Source organism: Oncorhynchus gorbuscha, linkage group LG11 (genome assembly GCF_021184085.1).
Source record: "Oncorhynchus gorbuscha isolate QuinsamMale2020 ecotype Even-year linkage group LG11, OgorEven_v1.0, whole genome shotgun sequence".
Taxonomy (NCBI): Eukaryota; Metazoa; Chordata; class Actinopteri; order Salmoniformes; family Salmonidae; genus Oncorhynchus; species Oncorhynchus gorbuscha.
The window spans coordinates 76,395,059-76,407,329 of NC_060183.1; the positions used below are offsets into that span (position 1 = coordinate 76,395,059).

At 40.4% G+C, this 12,271-nt stretch overlaps 1 protein-coding gene across 5 annotated transcripts in view; it reads left to right on the forward strand.

Annotated features, from left to right (window-relative positions):
- Positions 1-206: 206 nt before the first annotated feature.
- nrg1 (neuregulin 1) overlaps positions 207-12,271 on the forward strand; it is a 180,252-nt gene continuing 168,187 nt past the window's right edge. For all 5 annotated transcript variants that reach the window (XM_046290528.1, XM_046290529.1, XM_046290526.1 and 2 more), the window contains exon 1: positions 207-880. In XM_046290528.1, the coding sequence (XP_046146484.1) occupies positions 292-880 (589 nt within the window). In that variant the 5' untranslated portion in view covers positions 207-291. The remainder of the gene's footprint in view (positions 881-12,271) is intronic.

Here is a 12,271-nt window from a genome sequence, read left to right on the forward strand (position 1 = left end):
AATCACAACCTCAGGATTTTTATCTTCTACATTTAATTTGGTGCAAATCTTGCATGCCTAATGCACAAACAGCAGAAATTGGTGTCAAGGGAGGAAATCCTCTCACACACATGGCACAGTAAGAGCCTTTCCCATTACCAACTCCGCCCCTCTCATCTTGTAGTTTACTGTAGCAGCAACTGCGGGCTTCAGACGGATCACACTTGTTTTCACCATCAGAGCTTAGTCAAATGTTCCTTTCTTACCTGCGCGCCTCATTCAGCCTTTTAAGTCCCACTTACCTCCGTCGCAATGAGGACATACCTTGCGACGGGACAGAGTTCATTCACTATTTCGGTTGTTTGTGGGATTTTTGTGTCCTTTTCCATCTCTCCGCATGGAGGGCTCTGTGGGCTGACTTGTAATAACCCCTCTCCCGTGGCTCCGCTGCAGGAGTTGGTGCACCGGTCTAGAGTTGTGTTTGAGGGAAAGCTTCAAGAAGACGGGCGCAAGAGAGATATCAACCGACGAGAGCGGGAAAAGCTACTCAATCAAAGAGCTGGTGGTATACGGAATGAGAGCGCGGTCCAGAGAATGAAAGGAGAAGTTGATTTGTCGTCAGAGTCCGTGCCAAACAGGACGTCAGAGTCGGAACCATACCAGGTTAGGATAAGGGTCCATCAAGTATGGGAAGTAAAAGCGGGGGGGCTCGAGAAGGATTCTGTCGTTTCTATTGTCTGGAACCGGGGTGATAACTGTTTGACATTGACTAAAGACACAAGATACATGTTTTTCATGGAACCCACGAATGACACCTCGGTGTTCCACGCCGTTTTCCCACCTGTCGAGACGCGGCGAGCTGTCCGAAAGGATGTCAGCAAAGTGCTCTGCCAAGAATGTGGTAAGTGCAGGGTGATTGCCCACTCTCTGCTAATAACGTGGAACTTTCTGCTGGTCCATAATCTGACAAAATGTCATTTCAAAATGTATGTTCAGACAGACAGGGCGTATGACCCTGTGATACAAGGCCAAACCCCCATAAATGATAATTTCGGACAATTTTAAAACTTTAAAGCATGACATTGACAGCCCAATTGTGTCCATACATTTCACTCAAGGCGAATTGGGGCAGCTGCAGTGAGCTCTGGATAAAGTTAAATATTGGAAGGTAGCCAAAGAATGTCATATTGTCATATCCTAAATGACTTTGGTCACTAAGGGCATGCATGATTAGGCATGTAGGCTAAATGGGCGTCTTGAGATGACAAGCCATAAGGTGAGAGAGCGGTGTTTACCGGGGGGCTCACCCAGATGTGTCAATGTCGCGATACCTCAGGAGCTCTCTACACGCCGTGGTGCTGAATGTTCATTGACTGGGAATTCCAACTTCCGTTGCTAAACGGGGGTGAGGGGCACAGACGTCAGTTCACGTCTAGTTTTCATTTACATTTGGTTGAGTTAACAACTAACGTGACTTCAACGTGAAATAAACCAAACATGGTCACCCTGTCATAGAATTTTGGTTAAAAGTTGGGTAAAAAAAAATCCCTTATGTTCTTGACTTTTTGCAAATCCAATCAGTCTTCTACGTTGATTTAACTTCATCACATTGCATTTTTTGGGCTGAAATTATGTGGAAACAATCATTTTTTTGCCCAGTGGACAGGTAGGCTACATGTTGCAGCACACCTCATCTGTTTTGTGATAAAAGTTTATTGAGGATGGAAATCTAGCTATGTCATTCGAAAATGTTAGACTGGCCATATTCTGTCTAAGGGGACAATCACGTTTTTTATTTGATAGTTAACCCATTCAGTTAACTGTTATTCAGGGGGTAAGAGTTCATGCTCTCACAATATTTTTTCTTACATCAATTCTCTTTTCCAATAAGGTGATACAGTTGTGTTATAAGCATATGTTGAAGATAATCTCTTACTCTTTAATCACATTCAACCACACCTAGTACATCTCATATTGTCTGTACACTGATGCAATTATTTTATATGCCACAGAGGAAATACAAACATTCAGGAGTCGACAGACTTTATAATCCATTTTGGTTGACAGCATAATTACCCGGGGGAGGGGGTGCACTAATGTTATCAGGTTCACAATGAGGACCATTACCCAAATCCCCAGGGCATAAAGTGCACTCACTGTTCATGAACAGTGACAGTCGTTTGGGATGCAAATTCATCCAGTGGCCGTAAAATGCCCAAGATCTATAAAGGGGAATGCTTTTGTCATTTTGGAATGAGGGAGGTCCTTGTACATATCCCAGTGGCGCTCCTCTGTGACAAAACACTAATGAGAGAGAATATCATGTCTGTATTCTGCAGTGTCTACACACTGCTTGACTGCGTGTGGGTGGGAAATTACCATTATTGTGCACAATTTCAATAGTATTGATTAGGAAAAAAGTATGAATTAAATAACATAGACTCAGTTATATCATATAGGCTATGTTAAATAAGGTTGCCAATCTCTTGTTGGATTCGGCATCAGTTTTTGCAGCCACATCAAATCCTTAATTTCCAAGTAGGCTATTGCTTCATGTACTATGGGCACATACATAATTCTTGTAAGGAGCTTTGGGTTGTTCATGAGCTCAATGTTTGGTTTTTGTTTTCCTCTCAACTAGACTTAGTACAATTGCTCAAATATGTCTGATACATTCCTTTCCAAGTCCCGATTCCATTAGTTCTCCATGGAGACCCAACAATGTACTGTGAGTACAGTGCACTGTAGCCTAGATTGTACCTTTCGTGGAACTACTGGTACAGAATGATGAGTACAGATTCTTTGTCTGTTAGTGATTGATAAACATGACAACCCTTCAGAACACCTATGCTATACTAAGAGTAGATCCAGTGAATGAGTGATAGTGGTTTCCATGACCTGTAAAGAATGAGTGTGTTTTCATTCAGGACCACCATAGCCCTGTATAGTCCATGGTGCTATGTTCACGCTCACAGTGCCGTAGAAGAACTAAAGGGACATATGTCCATTTCCTCCCCAGCCCGAGGACAGGTGCTACTCTGATGATGTGAGGATGGATCCACCCTGGACAGAAGGGACAGCAGTGGCTCACAGTAGTAAAAAGGGTTTCAGGTGGCGAAACACAGTTTGTCATGAAAAGACCATGTGTTCCAAGTCCTGAAGCAAAACAAGGATCAAAGTAGAGAAGGTTTCTATGAAATAACTTGAAGTGCTGTATGTGAAACGTTCTGTTCCACTTCTCAATAGACGTCCACACTTTGTTCATTGCTTTTGACCACATTTTCAAGAAAATGCACGTGATATGCAAATGCTCCTGAGTGGTGCAGCTGTCTAAGGCACTGCATCTCAGTGCTTGAGGTGTCTCTACAGACACCCTGGTTCAAATCCAGGCTGTATCACAACCGGCTGTGATTGGGAGTCCCATAGGGCGGCGCACAATTGGCCCAACATTGTCTGGGTTTGGCCGGTGTAGGTTGTCATTATAAATATATAAAATAATTTGTTCTTAACTGACTTGCGTAGTTAAATAAAGGTTCAACTAAAAATAGATGTACCATTCAAATGTATAGTCAGATCACAGTACATTAATACAATGTAGCTACTGAAGTGATTGCTAAGTAGTGGTCGCTGGGATAATGAAGGCAGTTTACACGCAAGCACATACTACTAAATGTCATTCTGGATATAGATGATGGAACAGGATCAAGTATTGGTTTACTGATTCAAAACCAGCTATTTGACAGAGACTCAATATAATGTGCTTAGCTTCAGCTCACAGGCCTAGAGGATAACCTCACTGTGTTCATTGTCTGTTGCTGCCCCGGTTTTAGTGGTGACTGTGTTTAGTTGGGGGGGGGGGAAAGGGCATCGGTGTCGAAATAAACAATGCCTGCATTCCTCTTGTGAGAACTCTTTTTACCCATCTCAAGAGACAGTAAATGGCTCAGTGCGAAGAACAATTCTTTCAGACTGTGCAACCACACTGCACTAACGTCATTGTAAAGGCAGTTGTATGAGTCCCCTTTCAGAGAGGGAACAGTTTACGCTTTGCAGGGTCTTGGTAAATTCTTGTGAATTTACTATTTAGACCCAATCATGTGATGTTTCTACTCTTTAAACAATGTTTCCAGGACTGATTGATTGCAGAAAGCCACGCCTCCCTCGGGAATGACAAATTTGGATCTTTCCGACAGTGGACAGTTCCAGCTCATTTGCTTGATAATGGGGACAATGATAGAATAGATCTGTGATGCTTGAACGAAATAAGAGTCTTCTGAAAAGACACTAGTACACAGGAGGCTGCTGAGGGGAGGACGGTTCATAATAACGGCCGGAACGAAGCAATGGAATGGCATCAAACACACGGAAGCAATGTGTTTGATGTATTTGATACCATTCCATCCATTCCGCTCCAGCCATTACTACGAGCCACCAACCTCCTGTGTGATAGAACGTGTACTTTGTTGAGTCATGTGACTTACTACTTCACAGATTGAAGAAAATCTTCCCAGAGTGTAGAGGACATTGTTCGAGGTGCACAATCAATGCTGCATTATATGAAACACTACAGGCACCTAGAGCTAGGCTCATACAACAGTTGATTTTGGGGGGATTATTAGATTGTCGAGCAATGCTGAAACAATTATTGTATTGTTCTGTTGGGGTAAATAATATAACTGACCCACAAAGTAATTGTAAATCCAGTGTTTATGCAGAAAATACATCGTAGACGGTTGAAGTGTATAATTAAAGGCTTCTGCAAGTTTGATTCCCCTAAGAATCTAGGCTAGTTCTCACATAATCAGGAAATAAAATAAAACAACAAGCTAGACATTCTGTTTAGGGATGCTGTAGCAAGGCTTTACAAGAGAGAGAGGGAGAGAAATACTTTTTTAACAGAACACTGTACTAATGGCAGCAACATGCAGAACTGTGAGTGTTTTCACATATAGTCCTCTTTAAAATAACTGATATCAGTCCTCCTCTTACATTTTAATAGCTAATATATTGCATTTAGTTCAAATATTAGGCATAATAATTGTAAATTGAAGATACTATTAACATTATTATTAGTAACAATAAATAGCAGAAGAATAACTGCAGATTAAATAATGCTGTAATTGAAAATTGTACATCAAATGTAGGCTACTGGCCCTTTAAGAACTAGAACGTATGTTGAACCCTGTGTTGTGATTATCACCTAATATGCTGTTGTCTTCTCACACTGTTCAAACCCTCATGAAGTTCTCGCCTATAGATGACATATTGCAAACAAATAATCGGAACTAAAAACTCCAAAAACATATTTTTTTCTTTCTGTGCGCTCTTGACAAGCTCTAATCAGTATAAAGAAAACTGCACACGTTTTTTCCACGAACCTGAGGTATAATCATTAGCCAAACGGTCAACTAAAACGAGAGTTTCTATTGGACAAATTCAGGTAGGTTCCTCCCTGTTTTGTTCTGTCTGCTTCCTTTTAAGAAACGTTTTGCAAGAGAAATCAAATGAAATCAAAATCAATAATTTGTGTAATGAATATGCCCCTACATATCATCTTATCTGTTTTATGGCACCAATATGAGTGAGGGTTTATGGCAGGGGAAACAGTGTAGCAGTAATCTAGAGCGAGGGGTTATGGCAGGGGAAACAGTGTTACAGTAATCTAGAGTGAGGGGTTATGGCAGGGGAAACAGTGTTACAGTAATCTAGAGTGAGGGGTTATGGCAGGGGAAACAGTGTTGCAGTAATCTAGAGTGAGGGGTTATGGCAGGGGAAACAGTGTTACAGTAATCTAGAGTGAGGGGTTATGGCAGGGGAAACAGTGTTGCAGTAATCTAGAGTGAGGGGTTATGGCAGGGGAAACAGTGTTGCAGTAATCTAGAGTGAGGGGTTATGGCAGGGGAAACAGTGTTACAGTAATCTAGAGCGAGGGGTTATGGCAGGGGAAACAGTGTTGCAGTAATCTAGAGTGAGGGGTTATGGCAGGGGAAACAGTGTTGCAGTAATCTAGAGTGAGGGGTTATGGCAGGGGAAACAGTGTTACAGTAATCTAGAGTGAGGGGTTATGGCAGAGGAAACAGTGTTACAGTAATCTAGAGTGAGGGGTTATGGCAGGGGAAACAGTGTTGCAGTAATCTAGAGTGAGGGGTTATGGCAGGGGAAACAGTGTTGCAGTAATCTAGAGTGAGGGGTTATGGCAGGGGAAACAGTGTTGCAGTAATCTAGAGTGAGGGGTTATGGCAGGGGAAACAGTGTTGCAGTAATCTAGAGTGAGGGGTTATGGCAGGGGAAACAGTGTTGCAGTAATCTAGAGTGAGGGGTTATGGCAGGGGAAACAGTGTTGCAGTAATCTAGAGTGAGGGGTTATGGCAGGGGAAACAGTGTTGCAGTAATCTAGAGTGAGGGGTTATGGCAGGGGAAACAGTGTTGCAGTAATCTAGAGTGAGGGGTTATGGCAGGGGAAACAGTGTTGCAGTAATCTTGTTTGTGTGTGGGAATAATGACTAGTGAACCTGGGGAGCTTTGTTTTCACATTGCCCTAAAAAAGGGAACAGCAGAATTCAAGCAAACCAAACTCAGACCACCTCTCTAGATGGTCTCAGTTCGGATCGCTTCAGGGGCTCTTTTGAGGGGTATGAGTTCCTTTTGGAGTGTTCACACTGCACAACAAAAATAAGTGAACAGAACTTAGTTCACGAAAATGGGCTGAAAGGGACCAAGTGTGATAATACCCTTAAAAACCTCTAGAAGTCTAAACTTTTGGAGGGAGGGTGTTCTACTAAACTATCAAATAGAATTGTTTAAAGATGGTCATGCCATGGATCATTTAGCTATTTGATTTAGAATTTTAGGGCCCCTTGTAGGTATGAAAAATATATCAAAAAAATGATTTGATCAAATATCGAATTTGGCCTTTACTCCTATAGCCCATATTCATAAATGGCAAAACACACAGTCAAAAAATAAATCATAAGGAATAAGTTTTTGAAGTGTATTTTCTATATCTAGGAGAAATAAGAAAGCTAAGGAAATATTTTTGTTATTTGGACACATATTTAACCCCTTTTTTTGGTTTGGCACACAACTACCTCCATACTTCCATTCATTTTTATAAACCAGCACCGGTTAACTTCAGACGAGTCCCGTGACACTGGTGGGGGTCATAGAGCAAAACAGAACACCATTGTGTTGTGAGAATCTCCCCTTTCCATAGTGGGGTATTAGTTTGTAGCCCAAACGGTTCGTTTTTGTGAGAAGACAGATTTTCTGGGTTGTTTAATGGTCGGACAAACACCACCGTAGCTCGGTCACCTTCCAGCGCAACTGCGGAAGAGCGACATCGGAGGATGCTGTGGATTGAAACACAGCCCGTGCAGACATCTCTATCTTAAACTGACACATTTGGATGGGGACTTTCTTATTATGTTATTTTATTGACACACTGTTAGTTTACAGAATTATTATTAAGACACAATTTGAGTACAAACTTAAGACAAAAGGAATGTCTTATTCTCAAAGCCTAACATAGAGAGTCATGCCCTGCACATCTATGACTGATTGCTCATGTTTTGTCACATGAACTCCCAAATATGATCTGACAGAATCAAAAAGAAGTCTTCTAAGATCCAACTCAGAGATCATCATAAATCACTCCGGCCTATTTTGAGATTAGGGAAGTAAGCATTTGGACTGAGAGGTCCTATATCACTGACAGGTTAGACTGAGATATAGTTATAATCCCCCCATGTTCTGGGACAGATTATCCCATAATTCCACATTTACACAGAATGGCTCACAATTTGTCCCACATTTGACTGTTCAATCCCAATAAAATCTTGCAGTAAAAGTTACATCCTACAAAAGTGTTGTCAATTGATAAATGACTAAGTGCTTATGGACTTTCTAGGAATAGGTTACAGCTACTCTACTGTAGTTAGTTTTCCTTGATGCCAATGGGAATGTGAGAATAGGATTTTAAAGAAATATGTGCATGAGAGAAAGCACTCTGAATAATGTGGGATTATCGACTCTATTTTGTGAGCCAAAAAATACTGTTTTTCTAATCAAATGCTCAATTTCAGACATCGCAGCAGATCGAGAATGAATTAATCAAATCCAATTTGAGGTTAATGCCCAGTACACGGTGAACTGTGGATTTCTGCTGATTCTGAGAAAATGTTGGTGCCTATTTAGAGAACGCTTTCATAATGATATTTTTTGACAATACATCTGACTTTGTTTTCTGTTGATATGAACCAGTCTCCACCATAAAACATTGCCACTATGTTGTTTTTGTACATTTTTCATAACATGCAACTAACTGCTTTAGTATTCTTCATGACACATTGCACATGATGCATTGCAAGGTTTTTAAAGAGCCATCTATATGTAGAGAGAGAGACAATGTAATATGACCCTAGGAAATAGTTGTCATCACATTGAACATTGACTGCTGTCAGGGATCCAAATGTTCCCTGATGTGGAAGCCTCACATTTTGTGTATGAAAGGCCACTACTTTGCCTCATTAAGCCAGCAAAACTTGTATTAGTCTCTCAACTCATCGTGAAAGGTCAATGAGGTGGTGATCTACGTCTTCATTAGCTGGCATGCTCAATTTACATGGATCTCACGACCCCTCAGAATACAAACATGTTTGTCTCGTTGTTGCTGGTTTTTATTACAGCATTTATCCAGAAGAACGCTGAGAGGCTGCTCCTTTGTTTGTACAATCCTGTAGCTTTTACTTTGACATGGATAATGTACTGTCATCTTTCGGCTGGGAACATTACTCCAGACAGACAAAGATGGCGATATAAGGTTTCAGCAGTGCCAATAAACAAGGCTTATCATTTGCCAATTAAGTCCAAATTGAACTGTGTCTATGGTCATTAGTTTCAACAATACCCCATACAGTAAATGGAAACCAAGACAAACGTTTCAAACCAAAATGGGCTCATGACACATTCTGGGTTGATAGTTGGTATTATATAACAGACACACAACTATTTTTATCCCTTGATGAGATTTTCTTTGCCCCGTTATGTAATGTTTACATGTCTGGGGCTTACAAAGACAAACATGCAGTCTTTTATCATGCTGAAATCACATTAACAAATGCACTTTGGGATGAAGAATATTGAATCCCATTCTCCATTGTTTGAGATGGGCCCTTTCTGAATGTGCCTTTATCTGTGGGGGGGGGGGGGGGGTTCTACATTCTTTCGTAATGCTTTTCCACAACGTACCAATTCATACCAGGCATATAACATCTAAGTATTATATTTTCACATTTAATCGTATTTGTTTAATATTAGTTTTGTGAAATGCTGTGTAAAGATATATATTCTAATCATTTGGTGGGTGCTTATATTTGTGCTATTTCACACATGTACAAGTGTGGTATTATAGGAGAATGTTTTTGTTGTTGTTGCATATCCCTGCTCCCCCTGAGACACCCTCGGAGAGTGGGGTCATGATCAGGGTCAGACATTATTAACGGCAACCCTGTATCAATTAGGGTTAAGTGTCTTTCTCAAGGGCACATCAACAGATTTTTCACCTTGTCGGCTCCGGGATTCAAAGTAGCAACCTTTCAGTTACTGGCAGGGACGTCATGCACCCAAACATCTGACGGGGAACAAAGTCTGTGTTGATGGCTAGGGGGTGGGGTTCCCCCTGTCTGTAAATTGGAGAATTTAGAATTTTACACATGCATGAAACAGCTTTTTCCTGCAATCTAGAGGCATAATCATTATGATTAATTATATAACATAAAATAAAAACATGTTTATTTGTCTGCATATCTAAGCATATCGCTTGAGCTGTAGGTAGCCTTCTGACAGGAGTTTCTTACTATGCATCTCTGCTATCTACAAGCTAGCTACTCTAATTTGAGTGATTCTTCTTGGTAGCTAGTTATGAGGTTGGCAGATTGAGAACCTATCTGGGCTAGCTAAAGCCAACTTCATACAATTACTATGTGGCTAGTAGTTAGGGGTGTGACAAATGTGAACATTTTCTTAACATTTATACTGCATTTTTTGTTTATCGTTGAATTCACAATTCATATATGGTCTGTGTATGACCACTGAATTGTTGTCACCAGTTACCACCGCCTATTTCTACAATATATCTATTTTTCTATTTTAAACCTAACCCAAACCTTAACCACAATGCCTAACCCTAAATTAGATGAAGACCTTAAAAGCACATTATTGTTTTCATTCATTTTTTCGATATAGACAATTTTGTCTTTGTCTGTGGTAACTAGCAGAAACTACCAGACGGTGCTTACCTTACCCACTCAACAACGATGGTAGTTAAACTAAAACATTATTATCTGCTGTGTGCATTTCCTCCATTTTCTCAGTTGTCAGTCGTACATGGGACTTCATGTCCCATTTCTCATCGATGTGATGGGTCGTGGCAGTGACGCATGACAGCGTCTACATAGACGTCCAACAACCTGTTGTATGGTGTTTGAGAGCTGGCGCTTTCTAGGCCTACTTGCAGAACAATCCATTTCTCCATCCGTCATGTTTTTTGAACATGGTATCTTGTAGTCTGGTTCTAGTCATGCCATTAGGGCAGCACTGAAGCCTTAAGTGCTCTACCATTGACAATGGCTGCAATCATTTATGTAATCAGCGCTGTGATTTTCACACTCGGTCCCTTATCTCACTGCTGCCAGCAACGGTTTGGGTCTCACGGTGCCTCTCTTTCAGCATTGCACCTGTACTGCCACTATGGATCAATTACACCTCGCAAAGTTTGCATTTCACTAACTTCTCATGTAACTTCTCAAAGTATTGCCGTACAGGTTGCTTCCCTGTCTCACCATGTGCCATTTCTTTCAACTGTTAACGAGGATAGAGTGTGGAGCTCTTTATGCCCGTGAAAAATAATTGTAAAGATGCATATCTCTTCATACTGACATATCTCTTCCTACTAACATATCTCTTCCTACTAACATATCTCTTCCTACTAACATATCTCCTCCTACTAACATATCTCTTCCTACTAACATATCTCTTCCTACTAACATATCTCTTCCTATTAACATATCTCCTCCTACTAACATATCTCTTCCTACTAACATATCTCCTGCTACTAACATATCTCCTGCTACTAACATATCTCCTCCTACTAACATATCTCTTCCTACTAACATATCTCTTCCTACTAACATATCTCTTCCTACTAACATATCTCCTCCTACTAACATATCTCTTCCTACTAACATATCTCTTCATACTAACATATCTCTTCCTACTAACATATCTCTTCCTACTAACATATCTCTTCCTACTAACATATCTCTTCCTACTAACATATCTCCTGCTACTAACATATAATATAATAATATAATAATAATAATAATAATAATAATAACATATCTCTTCCTACTAACATCTCTTCATACTAACACATCTCTTCCTACTAACATATCTCCTGCTACTAACATATCTCCTGCTACTAACATATCTCCTCCTACTAACATATCTCCTCCTACTAACATATCTCTTCCTACTAACATATCTCTTCCTACTAACATCTCTTCCTACTAACATATCTCCTGCTACTAACATATCTCCTGCTACTAACATATCTCCTGCTACTAACATATCTCTTCCTACTAACATATCTCTTCCTACTAACATATCTCCTCCTACTAACATATCTCCTGCTACTAACATATCTCCTGCTACTAACATATCTCCTGCTACTAACATATCTCCTGCTACTAACATATCTCCTGCTACTAACATATCTCCTCCAACTAACATATCCCCTCCTAATAACATATCTCCTCCAAATAACATATCCCCTCCTACTAACATATCTCCTCTTCCCAACATATCTCCTGCTACTAACATATCTCCTCCAACTAACATATCCCCTCCTACTAACATATCCCCTCCTACTAACATATCTCCTCCTACTAACATAACTCCTGCTACTAACATATCTCTTCCTACTAACATATCTCCTGCTACTAACATATCTCCTGCTACTAACATATCTCCTGCTACTAACATATCTCCTCCAACTAACATATCTCCTCCAACTAACATATCTCCTCCTACTAACATAACTCCTGCTACTAATATATCTCTTCCTACTAACATATCTCCTGCTACTAACATATCTCCTCTTCCCAACATATCTCCTGCTACTAACATATCTCCTCCTACTAACATATCTCCTGCTACTAACATATCTCCTGCTACTAACATATCTCCTCCAACTAACATATCTCCTCCAACTAACATATCTCCTCCAACTAACATA